Source organism: Ooceraea biroi, chromosome 2 (genome assembly GCF_003672135.1).
Source record: "Ooceraea biroi isolate clonal line C1 chromosome 2, Obir_v5.4, whole genome shotgun sequence".
NCBI classification, from domain to species: Eukaryota; Metazoa; Arthropoda; class Insecta; order Hymenoptera; family Formicidae; genus Ooceraea; species Ooceraea biroi.
In genome coordinates, this window is record NC_039507.1 from 15774996 (window position 1) to 15792818 (window position 17823).

Sequence of the window (17823 nt, forward strand, 5' to 3'; positions counted from 1 at the left end):
CACGCTGTTCGTGTACGTCGTTATCTGTAATAATAAATAAAAAAATTTAATATTCAGGACATCGCACACAATTGTCGTGACAATTACACACTTATGTAAATCAGTATATTTATTAAGGGGGAGGGGGGGAGGGGGAGGGGACCGGATATTCCCAAGAACAGTTTTCCAATGTTTGAACGAATTATAATAATTCATGCGATATTTGATTACAGAAATATGTAGAGTTGAACAATCACAACATCGAAAATTCGATTTCTCGATTCGAGCACTTAAAAAATAAGAGGCCAACAATAATCGTTCGACTTGAGGCGATTTCAACTTATTCTACAGCCATACCAATTCCGTATTTTACTATCATTCACCATGGAGTTTACTGACATTAGTTCATAACATCGATTCGTCTAGAAAATGCTTCCTAATTAATATTTTTTATTTGTTATGCGATACACCATCGATATCTATCTTGCCGTGAGCCTCCCTGAATTAGCATGCACTAAAATCTAATATTTGCTTTGTCAGTCATTGTAATACAAAATTAGAACTGCTTGGGATGCAATTCATTGCAATAATTTAAAAAACGCCTGCACACCTTCACAAACGTCCTTCACGACGGTGTATCGCATTAATTCTGTAATATTAAAAACCCGACTTCGTTACAACAATGAATAACGTCAACGCGTTCTAAATATACATACAATCCACAGGGAGATGGTACAAGAAAGGTATAAACGAGTTAATAAAAGCTCGACTTTCTCATCACTACATCCGTCGTAATGTTGCACTGCACGTGCAACGTTGTACTGTACTTATATAACATTCATCAGCATACGTTGCATCAATCATATCGTAAATTGTACATCGCGAGAGAGAACTCACGTGAAACAAAATACCTTCTAAAACTGTACATAACGAAAAATTCCGCTTATAAGGAAACAACTTATCTCTAATGAACGTAATAAAACATTCTCGAGAAATCTTTAAATTAATTCTCCGCGAACGCTCGCATACACGACGAAACGTATAAGTCGATAATAAATTTTCTCTTTGTTTTCTTTACAGTCTAACTATAGTGACTAACCCGACAAAATGTGAGGATGTGAGGAGAAGGAAGTTTGTTGCTCTGCACAAACGTACCATGCGTTCATGTAGTTCTTAGTCTTAGCGACGAATCGGAAAGTGGGGACACGCGCGGTTCCGTGGTCAACATGGAGCACTGCACCTAGAATCCGGTTCGGAGTGGCCAGCTGGCCCCTTGTTTTACAAGATCAATTTCCCTCCGTTCGAGGCTCTGATCTGCGCCACCTGCTCCGGCGTGAGGATAAGCTTGCTGCCGTTCGGCAACGCCAGCGCGTAGTGACTTCCAGTCTCGTTCACGACAACCACCAGCTGCGTGTTGCTGTTCGACGCCGACGGTGACGGATTGCTCTTGATCGGCGTGATGGATATACCGCCCTGGCTCATCCGCTGAATGATCTGCGGCGAGATGATGCCCTTGGTCGAGTCGATCGCGATGTCTGACGTCACCGTGGGTTTCTGCTTCGGAGCGATGTTCCTCTGCGGCGCCGATATCGCTCTTTCGCTCGCTGTTCTTTTATCCGTGCTGGTGTTGGCAGTCGCCTTCTCCGTGATGATCATCTCTATCTCGTCGTCGCTGTCGCTCAGCATAATCAGCGACGTGGTCTTCTGGCTACTGTTCTCCGTTCTCGACGTCTGCGACGCTTGCTCCGTGCCCACTGCCTGCGGTGTTCTTTGCCTCGTCGCCGTCTTGGAATTGGGCGCGTACTGCTGAGGCGCGTGGCCCCTGACGGATGCCGGGTTGGCGGGTCTTTGAGAACCACCCCGGGCGGGCATTCTTCCTCTTACCGACCGTCTGTTGTTCTGGCTATATCTGTTCATCGGTCTCGGTGTACAAAGAACCGGATTCTGCGGACGCGGTATCTGTCCAGACGCGACCACGTACTCCGTTTGCGGCTGCGTCGTGGTGATCACGTGGGGCACGTAACCCGCGTTGTTGATGTACGGCTGGGTCGTTGCTATCAGCTGCGGATTTTGCGAGTAGACGGGCTGCTGTTGCTGCGCGACGGGTAGGAAGCTCGGAGTCTGTATCACGTAATTCGGTTGCGCGATCGGCACGTAGTAGCCTTGCTGGAGCTGCGGCGTCGCGATTTGCTGGACGATCGCGCCCGCCTGCTGCACGATTGGCGCTCCCTGCGGTATGACAGCCTGCGCGATTCCAGGATTCTGGGACACGACGTAATAGTAGTCCTGCTGCGTACTCGGAGGGCCGTAACTGTTCGGCTGCTGGTAGTGAGTGGTAGTCGATTCGTATATCACATCATCCTCGATGTTCAGTTCCGAGTGCACGCTGTTGACGGACTCGATTTTGCAAATCTCGTCGGAGACGCTCTCGTGTCTCGGCTTGTCGGAAGACTGCCGTGCGGAATTAGCGGTTGGCATCCTGAACTCCCTAATCTCACTGTTACTCTTAAGCTTAGCTTTATGTTTATTCATGTTCGCAGACTGAAGCGCGTTGTCGGATAGTGCGCTGCTCTCGGACGTGTTCTCTGTGATGCTTTGCACTTTGTGCTGGAAGGACTTCAATCTTCGATTGGCAGCTGAAACAACATGAACACGTTGAAGTTACAAGACTTTCAGATGAGTTTGTCGATTACCAAACAGTTGCTTTTGATATCAATGACGACAGAATTTTGAGTTTTGAAAATAAAAATTAAAAGCTGCCATTAACAATATTTGTTTAAGATTTAGTTGTATTTACAAGACACTCGTTGTACCTAGTTGACTTAAACAAAGCATTAGAAAGCTTTTATATAAAAGATCCGAAAATATAAAAATACCTTTTTACGTACTTAATGTTTCTCGAACAATGCTCAACATTTTCTTGCGAGTTTATTGAAGCAATGTTAGAGATCAGAGAGTGAAGAAAATAGGAATCTTGTTTCGATACTGGGACACTCACACGAACGTTTATTTTTCCTTTTGCGAGAGCTCGGTAAAATCCAATCTTGGTCTGAGTCCTCCTCCTGCTCTGACCGGTCATCAGCGTGTCGGTCTTTCGGAGCAGCGTGAGCAGCGGATGTATCGGTCTGTGTGCCGGGAGCCGCATAGACTGCCTCAATGTCGGTCCATCCCTCCAGCTCGTTCTCGTCGCTTTCATCGTCCGAATAAAATTGTTCTGTGTACGAAGAGACGCCGCGTGCTCGTAGTACTCGTCGCGTTTGTTGCGCTGCATCTGCGGACATTGCGTTATTTTCGATACAAAGAAGAGAGATAAAAAGGACGAAAAATCAAGACGATACACTGAGAAAAATTTCCATCGAATAAACCGATTACCTTCATCAGATATGTCCGATCATCTTCTTTGTCTTTTATACAATTTAATCGGATATATCCGTTTCTTACTATTTAATTGGATTATCCGATTAGATAGGCCATGATATTTTTCTCAGTGTAGTATACCTTTATTGTCCGACGCGTTCTCGTTCTGTCCGCGTTGCTCGCGCTCCCGACTCTCTTCCCTCTCTTTGACTTGGTCTCTTTTCGACGGCGCGTCCTCGGCGTCCGATTGTTTCTCGTCGTTTCCACTCTGCCGTTCGTCGCTCGCGCATTTCCGACTCTCGCGACAACTCTGCTCGGCGCTCTCGTCGGCCGCGCTCTTGTGCTCGCCCTCGACTGGCTGTGACTGCTGTTGGGTGCTTTGGGCGCCAGGTGAGGATAGGGCAAATTGCGGTAACGTTTGTAACGTTGCGTCTCCGGCAGTTGACAGTGGATCCCTGCCCTGCGATCCAAGAACCCACCAATTAGAGCTGAGACCACTCTCACCGGATGAGTCCTGATCCTCCACACTGCTACAACACACCAGCAGCTTGTCTGCCATTTATGCTCGACAAAGATATTAATGCTATTGAAAGAAGTACGTGGACTTCGAAGCGCGACCACATCAAAATCACGTATGGATTGTAGCAATCTCAAGAGGTATCAGGTAGTTCGAATTCTGCAGATAATCAATATGCAAATCAATGTGAAAACACAAGAGCACGAAATTTATGAAGATTATGGCGTTGTTTTGCTAGCCATATAAAAAAATCTTGCAAAAAAAAGCTATTGAGATAATGACGCGACGTTTTTCTAATATTGTTAATTACGTTTCTGAGATGATTTCGATGTGCAATGACGATGTGTGCATGAGATTTTCGCGAATGAACATGAAAGATAGAGTGAGATAAGAAATATGTTGTTACCCTTCCTTGAAGTTGGACCACTCTCTTTGAAGCTTCGCCTTCGCTTTTCGCGTCGCGTCCTTCAAAGTCGCCTCCTTCTCCTCCAAGGAACTTAATAGCTCGGTTAGCTTTGTTACCAATTTGAATTCGCATGGAGGAACAAGTTCCGCCTGAAAAGCCGATGTGTCTTTAAAAAAAAACCACTTAAGCAAGTTGTGAAATATCAAAACCATTAATATCACATCAAACTTACCTTAATCGCATTATTGCTTTCCGATTCGTTCAATGAGAAACTGGCAATGAGATCCCTTAGTCCTTCCACACTGTCGGCCACCAACCGGAAATCGGAAATGCTGAGATCAGTCAGCATCTTGTTGAAACGTTGCTTGCACTCAGCCGTCTTCAACCCCTTCGGCCTTCGTAGGTCGTAATCGGCATCGCAACCGTTTACGTAATCGCTCACGGCATCCAGGGCTTCTTGCAGCTGTGCGTTGCCTGTGGCGAGATCTTTTTTATCTTCCAACTTCTCAGCTTTCACCACCTCGATTTCATCGCACTGCATCTCTCTGTATCGAGATCGCAGTTTCGCTCTCATCCGCGAGTCGTTCGATCTCGTCCGCGTGGCTCGCACAGGAACGTCCACTCTGTCGAAGCGTTCGCACTTAATCGTTCCTTCACTTAACGACGCGCTATCGTCGGAACACGCGCGGAGGGATCCGTTGAGCGTTACTCTCCTGGCGGAACTCGCCCCGTTCCCGTCCACGCTACCGCCGACGATCTTCGTCTCGCTGAGCTTCTCGTCATCCGACTTGGACGTGGACGTCGAACTGTTATCACTCACGTTATCATTGACAGAGGCCCACCTGGAGTATGTGCTTTCAGGTAACTTGGAGTACTCGGCACTAATTATCTCGTTTAGTTTCTCGTCGTCGGTTTTCGAGCTGCTGGACAGATTGTCGCTCGACCTCTCGCTCTCGCTCTCCCTTTCGACGAGCGAGACTTCGCCGCAGAAGTCTATCGTATTTCTACACGACGCGACTACGAGATTCTCCTGCGATTCTGATTCGTTGCCACTGCCGCTGCTCCGACACGCGCGCGTCTTCTGCTCCTTGTCGATCTCCGACTTTAGATTGTCTAGCATTTCGTTGATTATTCCTATACTGTAATTGTTGTCCTTGATGTCGGGAAAACCCTTAAACATCTGTAACGATTCGTCGTCGGTGGACCTGTCGTCGATGTGCCTGTTGTTCGGCAGCGCGTTTCTCTCAGACGCCTTTGACGAAATTCTCTGACGCTCCTTGCTTATGTCCAGACTTATGTTGTTGTTGTTACTGCACGTGCTTGAACTACTCAGGTTCATATCCTCGCTGGTGAACGAGCTGGAGGCGCTGTTACCGGATTTGCAGCTGTTAACGTCCTTATCATCTCTTTCGCTCGTTTTATTCTCGCGCCTGCTTAACTTGCGATCGGACATACTGCTGTGAGATTGCAATTTCCTCAGTTTGTATCTGTTTAATCTCGCGCCGATTAACTTGCTCGTTTCCACTCCTTGTTTCGTTGACCTGGCAGGCTGCGGCGCGTAACGGAATCCATGATTCGTGAAATATCCATGATAGTTTAGAATAAGTAAAAAATATAATCCTACAAGTTGATTACCTTGACAGTTGACAGGATCTTATTGTCCAAGCAGTGCCTGTAGATCCTAAGGTCGTTTGGGACAAATTGCGGGAAATAAATGTATCTCGCTCCGTAGCGATCGGTTCCTAAAACCGTTTCGAATTGGTCCTCCCACGGTTGTTTCGCTATGTCCTCCTGGACTGTCTTTCTGGTATGCTGTGAGGATTAGAATACTTTATTATTTTATTTAATTAATTATGTATTTATTACGTACTTAATTTAATGATGTGCTATTTTTTTTCTCAGGAATTATTATGGAGAGACTCACCATAATAGTATCACAGACGGTTTTCAGCAGCCAGACTCTCTGCTTGAAGCTTAGGTTCTCAAAGTCTTTACCATCGAGCAACGCTGCGTCGGGAAAGATGCACCAGAATTCTGGCTCGATGCCGATGGTCTCTAGAACCTAAAAATCTTTGTTCACATTTCTGGTCACTGTGGTGTATGCATGTGCATCTGAGACGCCATAGATGCTCGACGCAAAGCTACTAAGTCGACGATTATCGGTCCGCGAGTTCATGAAATACGTACTTTGGCTGCGTCTTTGTGCTTCGCGTGATAAACCTTGAACCAGCTCGCCATTTTGTGCGCGAGGATGTTGGTCCAGAATTCATACGGCATCGGCGGTACTTTACGTAACTTTGCTTTGGTGATCGGAGAACTGTAATTAAAGGGAAAATTCGAAGAATCTCTTCAATCAATATTTTTCTCACTCAAATTGGGAATTGGGAATTTAATATAAAAACCTTAGCAAACACGTCATGATGTTCGCCAGTTGTTTCGAGGCCCTCGGTATCAGCAGCATCCTTTCCATTTCGTATATGGAGAACTGAGGTACATTGAGGGATTCCCTCGTTAGATGAAGAAACTGAAAGATCTGTGGTATCTGAAATGAAGCGTTGACAGCAGATAAGAGGAAAGAGTTTGTGACAACACCACTGCACCAACAGCAAATGTCTCAGTTACCTCCCACATCATCTCTATCTCCTCTTTCATTTCATCGGAAGAAAGATTATCCTGCTCCCCCTCAGCTACCTTTTGCTCCTCGTCCTCTTCCTTTCGCTTTCTGCCCCTGCGCGACATTTTGCCTGTGACAAACGGGGTTATAAAAAAAAGTTATTAATCAAAGATAAATTCTCCTGAGATCGACAGGTCGATGGAAGCGCATGGTACACTTTCAATGTAAACTACGCTAAACGTATCGCCACTCAATTATTTATCATTTAACATGTTCCACAGGGAAATGGAGCCCTACACTTTGCCCATGACACGAACGTTAATTAAACATTTCGCGTGAAAGTTACGATGTGTTATGAAATATCACAGTTTATCGTTGTCGGAATATCGTAATTCCGTGAGCGATTCCATGCCATGCCATTAATTGCATCGATAGAATCACGTGTGTATTTAAAACGCGCGTCTCCCAGCGCGTGGCGCATAATCATTATCGTCTGCCTGTGACATCGTTGGTGCAGAACAAACGGTGCTGACCTAATATTGCCGCTGTACAAAGAGTGTTATCTTGGAACATAATTCGAGCTCGTCCCTTGGAAGCCGACGATGTTTCCTGCCGGCTTCCAAGCGTGCAGCTCGTCCCGGACGTTCTCGGATATCAAACAGCAAATTCTCATGAAGCTTGCATTATCAGAATTAATGTGAATTATTTAGCGGCCCACCGCACAAAACACTGCGCGTTTATCAACGCCTGGGCCCATGAATAAAATATTATAATTAATATTAATATTCATCAAAGTTGATTTGATGGCATGAGGCGGAACGGGCGAGATACGCGAAGGGATATTATTAATCCCTTCGCGTATCTCGCCCGTTCCGCCTCATGCCATCAAATCAACTTTGATGAATCAAAGTTGACGTGGAACGACGATAAATTGCTGATTGCCAATGTCCATCGAGTAAATTGCCGTTGCCGCCGAATATAGCTGGCCTTCGTCCGGCTTTATGGAAAATCGGAGCACTTCCAGAATTTCAACGGGGAAGAACTCTGTTTCGGTGCGCGAGCGTCCCAGGACGAACGCTGGTCGCGCGACTCGCGTGAGGTGGACATCGATAAGGATAACACGAGTGTTTGTCTTATAATTACTGGACGATCCATTAGAGTGTCGGTCACGAAATGCCGGACGAGCGCGGCGGCCAACAAGTTTGTAATCATTTTTCTATTCTTATTATGCATAAATGGGACAAGTGCTATGGAATGATTCCACTGCTGCTTTCCACGTGCTTTTGTCATTTTGTCACGTCAAGCCCCTTTGCACCACGCAGATAAGATTTCAGTAGTTGGCATTGACCGTTTTTCTGAAAAAGCGGCTTCAATAAAAGAAAAGAAATGACAAGTGTTGCGTTTTGTATGTTACAAAATCATTAACTCACGCTTGCCCGTTGGCATTTGTTGGACCGCGTTTCCAGCAGTATTACGCAACGTTAGAAATCCGGCGGTACCATGAATATGTTAACACGTTGACTGCCACGCAACTTTTGTATGTTTTGCCCTGAGGGCCACAATAGAATTTTCATTATTCTAAGCAAAATACAATGACAAAATTATTAAATAATATGATTAAATAAAATCATATCCTTAAGATCATAGTACACTTTTTATTTCAAAATATTGTCCAGTTATTTACGTTGTAATTAAAAATTTTTTAGTCGATAATATTCATCTTATTTTAATCGTTCGACAATTTCATAACTCCGGCCACTGATGACCACCAAGACCCCACTGAAAAGACAAGCTCCGGTCACGGGTGACCAACGTGGCAGTCAACGTGTTAAAGGGCACCCGGCATGTTTCTCAATGTACAAAATTACGCAATGAGAATTCATCGCGGCATATTGACGATATTGATTCCATTCATCGAGGGAGAGTCGAACAGAAAAAAGACAAAATAAATAATAGGATATAAAATATGAAACAAGAAAATTCCGCGCTGGTCGAGGCGATGTAAAACACGCTTATTCACGGGCGTTTCTATTAACTAACGTCATCTTTGTTTAAGGATAGCAATCGCGCGGAGTGAGGAAGAACGTTCCGCCCCTCGACGTTACGTCGCGGTAATAAAAAAACACGTAACAGCTCGTAATTGCGAGTATGCGGCGCGGTTTCGTACGAGTGCGGCATCGATCTATCCTGCTTTGCATCAGTGATACACTCGATCGATACGATGTAATGATGATAATAAATTGCTGTGCACGTGCCGCATGTGCTTTATAATAATGCGCGAGATGCACTACTACTGCACCACATTTTCCAGCATGACTGTGCCTCTCGCGCGAAGCGCCAATTTAACCCTAGCTTCCCAGACAGGGGTGCCTGAAACCCCAAGTAAAATAAAGTAATTCACGATGTTTGAATGTAACCTTTCTTCACAAGCGAATATTTTACAAACTACTTTCTTTTTATCAAATTTTCCTATGCGGAGGCATATTCCTTGATGTATGGCGTATCGATGGAAAAAAAGTAACTTAATAAAAATAACTTAAAATCAGTTGATTTTTTCTTATATTGGGTCATTAAGTATGAAACTTTACAAATGTAAAAGCGCCATCTTTAACATTTGTTATCTCAAATTTGGCGCCAGACGTCAGTATCAGGTTAGGTTAGTGTGATAGATGTATGTTCGCTCTTCAAATGTCATATTTGTTTCTTCAAATATCTTCATTAGTTTTATTGGTCGATTCTTTTTTATAGAACTATGGAAAAGTCCAAAATTCGTGGGATTTATGAATATGTGTTCCGCCGTGGAACCACGGTGTCGGAGACAGCTCGTAATATCAACGCTGTATTTGGTGAAGGTTCAACTACTAAAGCAACGGTGGGCGATTGGTTCAAAAACTTCAGAGATGGAGATTTCAGTCTCGCTAATGAGCCACGTGGAAGACCAAAGACGAAGGTGGATAATGATCACTTGAGAGCCGTAGTAGAGTCCGATCCATCTCAAAGTACACGTGAATTGGCATCGATATTCAATGTTTCCATACCCACCATATTGGTTCATTTAGCTGCAATTGGTAAGATAAAGAAGTTGGACAAATGGGTCCCGCACGAATTGACCGATGCGCAGCAGGCGCAACGTCTAGAGGCTTCACTTTCTTTGCTTTCCCGTCACAAAAATGAATCTTTTTTTAATCGAATTGTGACCTGCGATGAAAAGTGGATACTCTACGACAATCGTAAACGCTCACATCAGTGGTCGAACGCTGATGAACCACCGAGACATCACGCGAAACCCAACATTACACAGAAGAAGCTTATGGTGACTGTTTGGTGGTCCAGGTCAGGTGTTATCTACTACAACTTTATGAAACCGGGTACATCGATAACGGCTGAAGTATATTGCAAGCAACTGGACGAAATGATGCAACAACTTGCTATTAAACAACCGAAATCGGTCAATCGGTCAATGCCAATCCTGTTGCATGATAATGCTCGATCGCACACTGCACGACTGACCGTGGCAAAGCTACAGGAGTTGGAATTGGAAACTCTCCGTCATCCACCATATTCACCAGATCTATCACCTACCGACTATCACTTCTTCCGAAATTTGGACAGCTTCTTGGTGGGGAAATTCTTCAATTCTCAACAGGCAGTCGAAACAGCTTTCCGCGACTTCATCGATTCCCGTACTCGTGGCTTCTATAGTAGAAGCATAGACCAACTACCACTAAAATGGCAGAAGTGTGTAGATAACATGGGCGCATACTTCGATTGAAAATAAATCATGTCCATGTGCCAAAAAATGCAAAAGTTTATGTTCTATTTGTAAAGTTTCATACTTAATGACCCAATATTTTTAAATGTTCGACGTGGGGTAGCCTGTACCTCAGCGGAAAGCCCGTGAAAATTGAAAGTATGGGAAGCTAGGATTAAGGGAGGCGCGAATGTTTTTGCGTGTCTCTCCGATACGCGTGTCGCGAGACGCGGCACTCGGGTGAGAATCGTTTCCGATCAAACAGAAAAAGAGAAGAAAAAACGAGAAAAAAGCAGGAAATATAATAACAAACGAGGTGATAATGTTGACGTTTGATGTTTCACTCTTTCGGAGAATTCTCCTTCCCTTCTTCCCCGCGAGTGCACACTATTTGCTTCATACATCACACAAATTGCGCACTCGAGGTGGACTCGTGACCGTAACATTACAATTTCGTATCGCATCCGATCGCATCGTGTGTGCGTGTGCATTTGATCACCGTGAAAAACGCTAGCCTTACGTCAGGCAATTTTAGACAAGGTATTCTATACGGCAGAGGACAGATATTCGTAGATGATAAGCTGGTCTGCTGTTGTTCCAAGTCCGATGTAACTGTACCACATGTCGTTTGTCCAATCTTTCCCACATCAAGTAAAAATACCGCTGGGGATAACGCTAATTCATAGAAGGATCGTTATTGAGACATATCACGTACGTCGCGAGAGACGGACCTTCTAGGAGCAGCGGTGTGCTTAATTCATATATTTTATAGGATTGTTAAATTTATTCAAGTTATCCCCCGAGTCATCGAAATGAAATAACTAAACAAATATACTGGTCCATCAAATTGCCCTCAAAAAGAAATCGATCGACTCCAAAAACGCGCGAGGAAAACACTTATTAGAATTAAGTCCAGGCTCCATTGTAAAAAAATATATATAAAAGAAAGATCAACAACGCGAAGCCTTGGCCCTTTATGACGTACCGCGTCGGTAAATTTGCGATCGTGTCACATACGTGTACATATTATTAGTGTAAAAACATTGGATAATATTCATCTATCTCGGCGATCATGGGCGCGCACACGCACACGAGCATAAGGGCTGCGGTATGAGCAACGTATCGCCAAAGTTGGAAGGGTGCTCGCCGCTATTGTTACACTTCAGTCAACTGTCAGCCGTCTTGAGGGTAGTTTAAAAAAGCCCCGCGACAGAGGGTCGAAAGAGTTCTCCCCATCTCGCCTAATCATCACGCGTAATCATCACGACTGACAACTATTACCTGACAAAGCTCGCGGCGCTTGTCCCATATGATTCGGAGTTAACACACGCTAAAGAGAGAACGGAGCTAAATAAAATAAGAAAAAAAGAGAAAAAAATTGGAAGGTCGACAGCAGCGAGCACACATCTCATGGTGATCATCGCACACCACGGACATCTCCGTTCATTGCTCAAATCGATGTTTTCGAGCAAGAATGCGATAAAGGATAGTCGAACTGCGTATCAGACGAGAGACGTAAGCAACCGGTGTTTTCCCAAAGTTGTTCGATAAAGCAATTTGCGCTGGGAAGTAAAATTGAGTCATTATTCGAGAGACGTACACATATATTCGTGTCGCGCAGAAAAGAACAGCGATACACGTGTGTCGTGATCAGTACAGTGGACCAGCAGGGAGAATGACTTTGATTGTGAGATGGAGGAGTCATCGTCTTCGGAGCTAGACAAAACCCGATCGAGCATCAATGCGTGGAACGATGCGCGGATACTGACGCATGTCGCAAACATCGGTAAAACGCACGACCTCAACCATTTGAGACTCTACAACCCGAATGTAATGACAACGCGGCCCTACAACCGCAATTGCATAGATATCGGAAACGACAGTTACTACAACAACACCGACAAACCGTCGCTCGATTACCTGAGAGCTGGCAATACCTTGCCGTATTCCATCAACACCTTGCACCTGCAGAATACCTACAGGCCGTCACAACGACTGGAAGCATTTGCATTCCACGACAATTCGAAGGTGGGATTGTTAATCCTCCTGAATGTTAATTCAGGAGGGCAATTTTGTTACTCGCGATTGTATAAAATAATTCAGTTTAAATATTCTACGGGTTTAGGAAAAAGAGAATTTTTTCTAGTTAATAAAATAGGTTTTTCAGGGAACGTGATTTTATGAGGTAAAAATCCAACTGACTTATTATTATTATTGGAAATTTATATCGAGCTCTGTCAACTTTATGAAGTTAATTAATATCGGAGTTAATCGAATAAATTAAATTGAACTACCGAGTTGCAAATTTTTCATCTGCTATATGCTTTTATTACTTAATTTAGATCGATTTTATCTCATAATCGATCTTATCGTACACATAAAACAAGAATTGCGTATAAAATCCACTCCCATCAATATTAGTAATTTATTCATCAATATTAGTAATTTATCAGGACATGTATCGCTCGCACGATTTCATCTTGAGATCGAGACACAACAACAACAATTTATTTATAAAGAAAGATCCAGTCGCGAACAAGAACAGCGACCAAGAGAACAAGAAAACCGAGAGGTAAATCTGCTTCTTTTGAATTCTAAAATATTCGCTACAGCTTCGTCTAATCCATCGTGGTTCTTAGATCGAAAAAAAAGAAGCATCAAGTGTTCACCGATTGCATGGAGTTTTTCCAGCAGTACTGCGCAAATAGCAGCCTCCACGGTTTGCGTTACGTCGGTGACTCGTCATTATCAGCCGTAGAAAGGTAAAACCACGCACGATAACGCATTTTTGTTTTCGAGCGATTTGATTTCCGAATTCTGGAATTCGCGCTCGACTCAGAGACTGCGAAATTAATTTTATAACGTTTAATAATACGCGTATCACGTAAATAGGCGTTTGTTATAATCATTTATCATACAAACGTCCGAGAGATCGGCATGTTTTAAAGCAAAGCGCATATTTGTAGAATATTCTGGCTGATTTCATTCCTCGCTGCGCTGATAATAGTTACAATTTACATCTACTTTATCTATCAAAGATGGACGCACTCGCCCATCATCATTGCTTTGAGCCCTGAGCCGGTGTCTCTTACCGAATTTCCTTTTCCGTCCGTAACAATATGCAACATGAACCACGTTAAGAAGTCCGAGGCAACAAAGATCCTGCGTGGGTAAAGTATCTCTCTCTAACAATTAATCACTTATTTAATTAACGATTATTAATTATTAAACACGACAACTAAAACGATTATTATAATAAATATATAACTATTATTAATAGATCCCTATACGATTAATAATTTGATTGCTTTTTCGGCCAGATCCGACTCGTTGGAGAAAGTATTGTTGGACGATGTCTGCGATAGAAACTACAATACAACTGACGATGGCATCGATGAGAATATAGAATGGGAAAGGATTGAACGGTTTAAGATCAATGTACGTACGATCATGCATTCGACATACACTAGAAAATGATACGGCCAGAGGCAATTAATTTGGAAGCATAAATAAAAATTACGTTTTCTAGATGCCGCCGCGATGGAAATTATTTCTTTGATCTTTATGCTTCATTTTTTCTGTTCTCTAGACGTCTCAGTCCTGCACCGATATGTTGTACTATTGTGTCTGGCACGGGAGTCAGCACGACTGCAATAAGATCTTCAATTCTGTCATGACCGACGAAGGTATTTGCTGCAATTTTAACTCGGTGAACAGGAAGTACCTCCTCTACAACCCGTAAGTTACAGTTCGATTAAATCATTCGCGTAGTAATGGAACCGAGAAATAAAATTAACGTTAATTTGGAAATATAAATAAAAAAATCCCGTAAGTAAAATATCTCCTCGACTTCCGGTCGTCTATGGGTTGTCGCCAAGGGGTTCACATAATTTATCTCCGTGGCTCTCTATGTTATGTGATAGCACATTCTTGTTTGTGATCGAATCTCGACCGATTAAATGTTGTTGACCGTATACTGCAGGCGTGACTGGCCCGACTTGAATATCAGCTATTCCGCAGTCAGCATTGATTGGAACGCCGAGAAGGGATATAATGCAAGTACACCGACAGACGTGATACCACAAAGACCGCCTGGTACCGGACTATCGTACGGGCTGACTCTGGCGCTTGATGCGGAAACGGATGAATATTACTGCGGGTTCACCAGCGCAGGCTTTAAAGTACGTTTTATATATTTTACTAACCGCATGAATTTACTTTCCTTATTTTATCCTTACATTGTCCTAGATGGAAGAAGTTTTGAGAGTTTTTTTTATCACATCAAGGAGTGACTTCAGAAACATCCGTCGTCTAAGAGAACGAGTAATAAAAATGTTTTCTCGCGAACATTAAAAGAGAGTCAGAATTCATCAGTTCACGAATTATTTTCCTCCGACGTCGGTTGGTCCTAAAATCCCAGATTTGAATAATTTTCGCATGATGATTAATTATATCAAGTGATAACGCTGAGGAATACGATATGGTCAATTTTACAGATGTTACTCCACAGCCCCGTGGAGACACCGAAGATTGCCGATTTCTCGTTCGCGATCATGCCGGGCAAGGAGACCCGGGTGATCTTGAAACCGCGGATATCAGTCGCCAATTCGCGGATAATTGCTATACAGCAAAAGAAACGGAAGTGCTACTTCACAGCCGAGAGGAAGCTGCGTTATTATCGGACGTACACGCAACGCAACTGCGTTTTGGAGTGTGAGGCAAACTTTACGCAGGAAATGTGCGGCTGTGTGCAGTACTACATGCCAAGTAATTATCTTTGGCATTTTGATTGCGTAACTACGCAATTATAAAGTCTAATTGAACCGTCAGGTTTTAATCTTTAATTTCTGATAGAATTATTGAATATCTTGCACGTGTTAGAAATGCGAATGACTAACATTGTATGTGAGAACTTTCTGAAACACATTTTTCATAATGTAACAAAATTTAATTTGATGTAAAAGATATGACAGCACGCTGTAACAGTGTCTAGACAATTATGGTGTTCATGTGCCATCTTTGTTATTTATACTCGATAATGATGTTGCTTGTAGAATCAGCAAAGACAAAGATCTGCGGCAAAAGGGACACCTCGTGCGCGGTACGTGCCAAAACGGCCATGGAGCTCGGGCTCTACGATGACGATACAGCGAGTTCGTTAAATATCTCAAAACTGTGAGTCCGTTTCTCAGTCAATTGTATCTTTTCCTTGAAGGGAAAGTATAAGCGTGAGCGCTGTTACAATTATTTCATTTATCGCAGACCACACTGTACCTGCTGGCCAGCCTGCTACGAGATCAACTACAAGGCACAGCTTTCGCAGAGTGAACTGTTGCCGACCCTTAACATCGACGCCCCTTACGTAAAGAAGAACATGGATTATTTCACGTAATCACATTTGATCTTTGACGCGAGCAAGGTGTATTGCACAGCAAGTTAGATGCGAGGAAAAGAACGCGACGGATTAGCATTCAGAGTCTGGAATGTGCAAGGTGTCTGAGAGATAGTTGCAAATGTAGCTGCGACTATGTATTTGCGAGGCAAACTTATTTTAAGCACAGATTTATTGTCGATCATTAAATATGTTTTATTTAATGACATCTCTGTCTATTTTTGAAGAAGGTTGATTACAAGCTGTAAAGATTCTTACGTTTGCTCGGACACCTTGTATATCGTGCGCCTATAAGCTACTCGTGCGATAGGATCTGAAGCACGGATCTTACAGGCGCCTTCGTGATTGTGAATTTTAACATCATCGATGTAAATATATTGTAATTATAATTTACATGCCATTTCCTCGTTTAATACGTGAAATGTTTTACGCAGAAAAAATGTAGCAGTAGTTCATCTATTCTTTGTGGACTCCCAATTCACGAAATACGTGAAGAACGAGCTGTTCGGATTCACTGAATTTCTGTGTGAGTATCCGATATTTAAATTATGAATTTTGATTGCAATTGTTGCAAAAAAAGGTAATCACAAAAGGAACAATTTACAGCGAGCACGGGAGGCTTGCTGGGTCTCTTCATGGGTTTCAGCTTCCTGTCGGCCATGGAAATCGTATACTTTCTGACTCTGCGAGCATGGTGCCGCATGTATCGTCGACGGCAAGCGGCAAAGCCCGCCGTGCTCCAGATACATCCGGCAGAGGACAAGACAGTGATATATCCGTTTGCGAATTGAAGAATTGCGATATGTAAATAATAATCTGGCACATAGATGTAACGTACAGTTGAAAATAAAAATGTGCACCGTGTGCGATATTTCTATAGGAGATTAAATTAAAATGATCGCGTTTTCATTCTTCCTGATCCCGAAAATAATTCGAAATAATTCTCACTTACACATGAGAAGCTAACGGAAGCTCAGTCCTGTCAAAACGAATTAATTCCGGTAAGCGTAATTGACCTCTAGACTTCAAGGAATTATATTTCTTAGATAGAAATTGTGCGTTGCGCGCTGTACATCGTAAACTAGTTTCGTGTCAAGTAACACAATATAATGACCCATAAAACTGATAAACAAGCAGCCTGCGTCGCGATCGCGCCGCAAGGATGCGCGAAACGCGAGAACGCGCGAGTTACGCGCTCCCTTCGTGCACGCTGCATCGCGTAAAGCGATTGCTGAAAAGTGATCAGCACGATATGATTCGAATCCTCACGATTGTCCGGAGATTGCACGGAGAGACGCGCGTCCCGCTCGCGTTTCCCTCGCTTCGTTTCTTCGTTATTTAACACGCGGATCGTTTTCACCGGTGTCTTCGGAGCATGGAGATCCAAGGACACGGGTCAATCACGCGGTGAAGTAAACGGCGGAGCGAGTGGCGAGCGTTTCGCCGACGAGGAAGCCGGACCGTCTGATCGATTCGCGCCCGCGGCTGCGATTGTCATGCGGCCGAAACACGGCGAGGTAACACGAAAACACACGATTCACGAGGTGCACGCCGAGAAGGGCTTCCTCGCTTTGAATGCTCGTCTAGCTCCTCCGCACCCGCGCCTACCTTCGTTGCGGATTCCACGGCTGTGCAATTCTCAACGACGATCAGACAACAACGACGTTAGGTGCGGTGGACATCGCGTTGCACGCGGGAAATCCGACGAAGAAATCACAGCGGAAACCTCGTCGAAGCAACGGGGACCGATACGCAGCTCGGCACTCGCGACAACGCCATGACAGCTGCGGAGCAGTTAGTTCCGTGC

At 43.8% G+C, this 17823-nt stretch overlaps 2 protein-coding genes across 6 annotated transcripts; one reads left to right on the forward strand and one right to left on the reverse strand.

Moving 5' to 3' along the window:
• Window positions 1–161: 161 nt before the first annotated feature.
• On the reverse strand, window positions 162–17819 carry LOC105280127. 3 transcript variants are annotated; one of them, XM_026975229.1, is made up of 11 exons: window positions 17625–17819; window positions 6882–7003; window positions 6662–6801; window positions 6447–6576; window positions 6184–6321; window positions 5895–6071; window positions 4492–5808; window positions 4260–4408; window positions 3478–3866; window positions 2978–3250; window positions 1258–2615 (listed from the first exon to the last, which is right to left on the reverse strand). In XM_026975229.1, the coding sequence occupies exons 2-11, from the start codon at window positions 6996–6998 to the stop codon at window positions 1258–1260; spliced, it is 4188 nt and encodes a 1395-aa protein (XP_026831030.1). In that variant the 5' UTR covers window positions 6999–7003; window positions 17625–17819. The 3 variants fall into 3 exon arrangements, with proteins under 3 accessions (XP_026831031.1, XP_019887470.2, XP_026831030.1); XM_026975230.1 differs by lacking the exon at window positions 17625–17819 and having other exon boundaries at window positions 162–2615; window positions 3478–3863; window positions 6882–6998; XM_020031911.2 differs by lacking the exon at window positions 17625–17819 and having other exon boundaries at window positions 162–2615; window positions 6882–6998.
• Window positions 10675–16911, forward strand: LOC105280126 (pickpocket protein 28). 3 transcript variants are annotated; one of them, XM_011340375.2, is made up of 13 exons: window positions 10675–12139; window positions 12246–12652; window positions 13078–13196; window positions 13264–13386; window positions 13591–13794; window positions 13945–14062; window positions 14214–14362; window positions 14607–14805; window positions 15121–15391; window positions 15679–15799; window positions 15887–16012; window positions 16451–16542; window positions 16623–16911. In XM_011340375.2, exons 2-13 carry the CDS (start codon window positions 12317–12319, stop codon window positions 16805–16807), a joined length of 2043 nt encoding a protein of 680 aa, XP_011338677.1. In that variant the 5' UTR covers window positions 10675–12139; window positions 12246–12316; the 3' UTR covers window positions 16808–16911. The 3 variants fall into 3 exon arrangements, with proteins under 3 accessions (XP_011338677.1, XP_011338676.1, XP_019887498.1); XM_011340374.2 differs by having other exon boundaries at window positions 10675–12652; XM_020031939.2 differs by having other exon boundaries at window positions 10675–12652; window positions 13663–13794.
• Window positions 17820–17823: the final 4 nt, after the last annotated feature.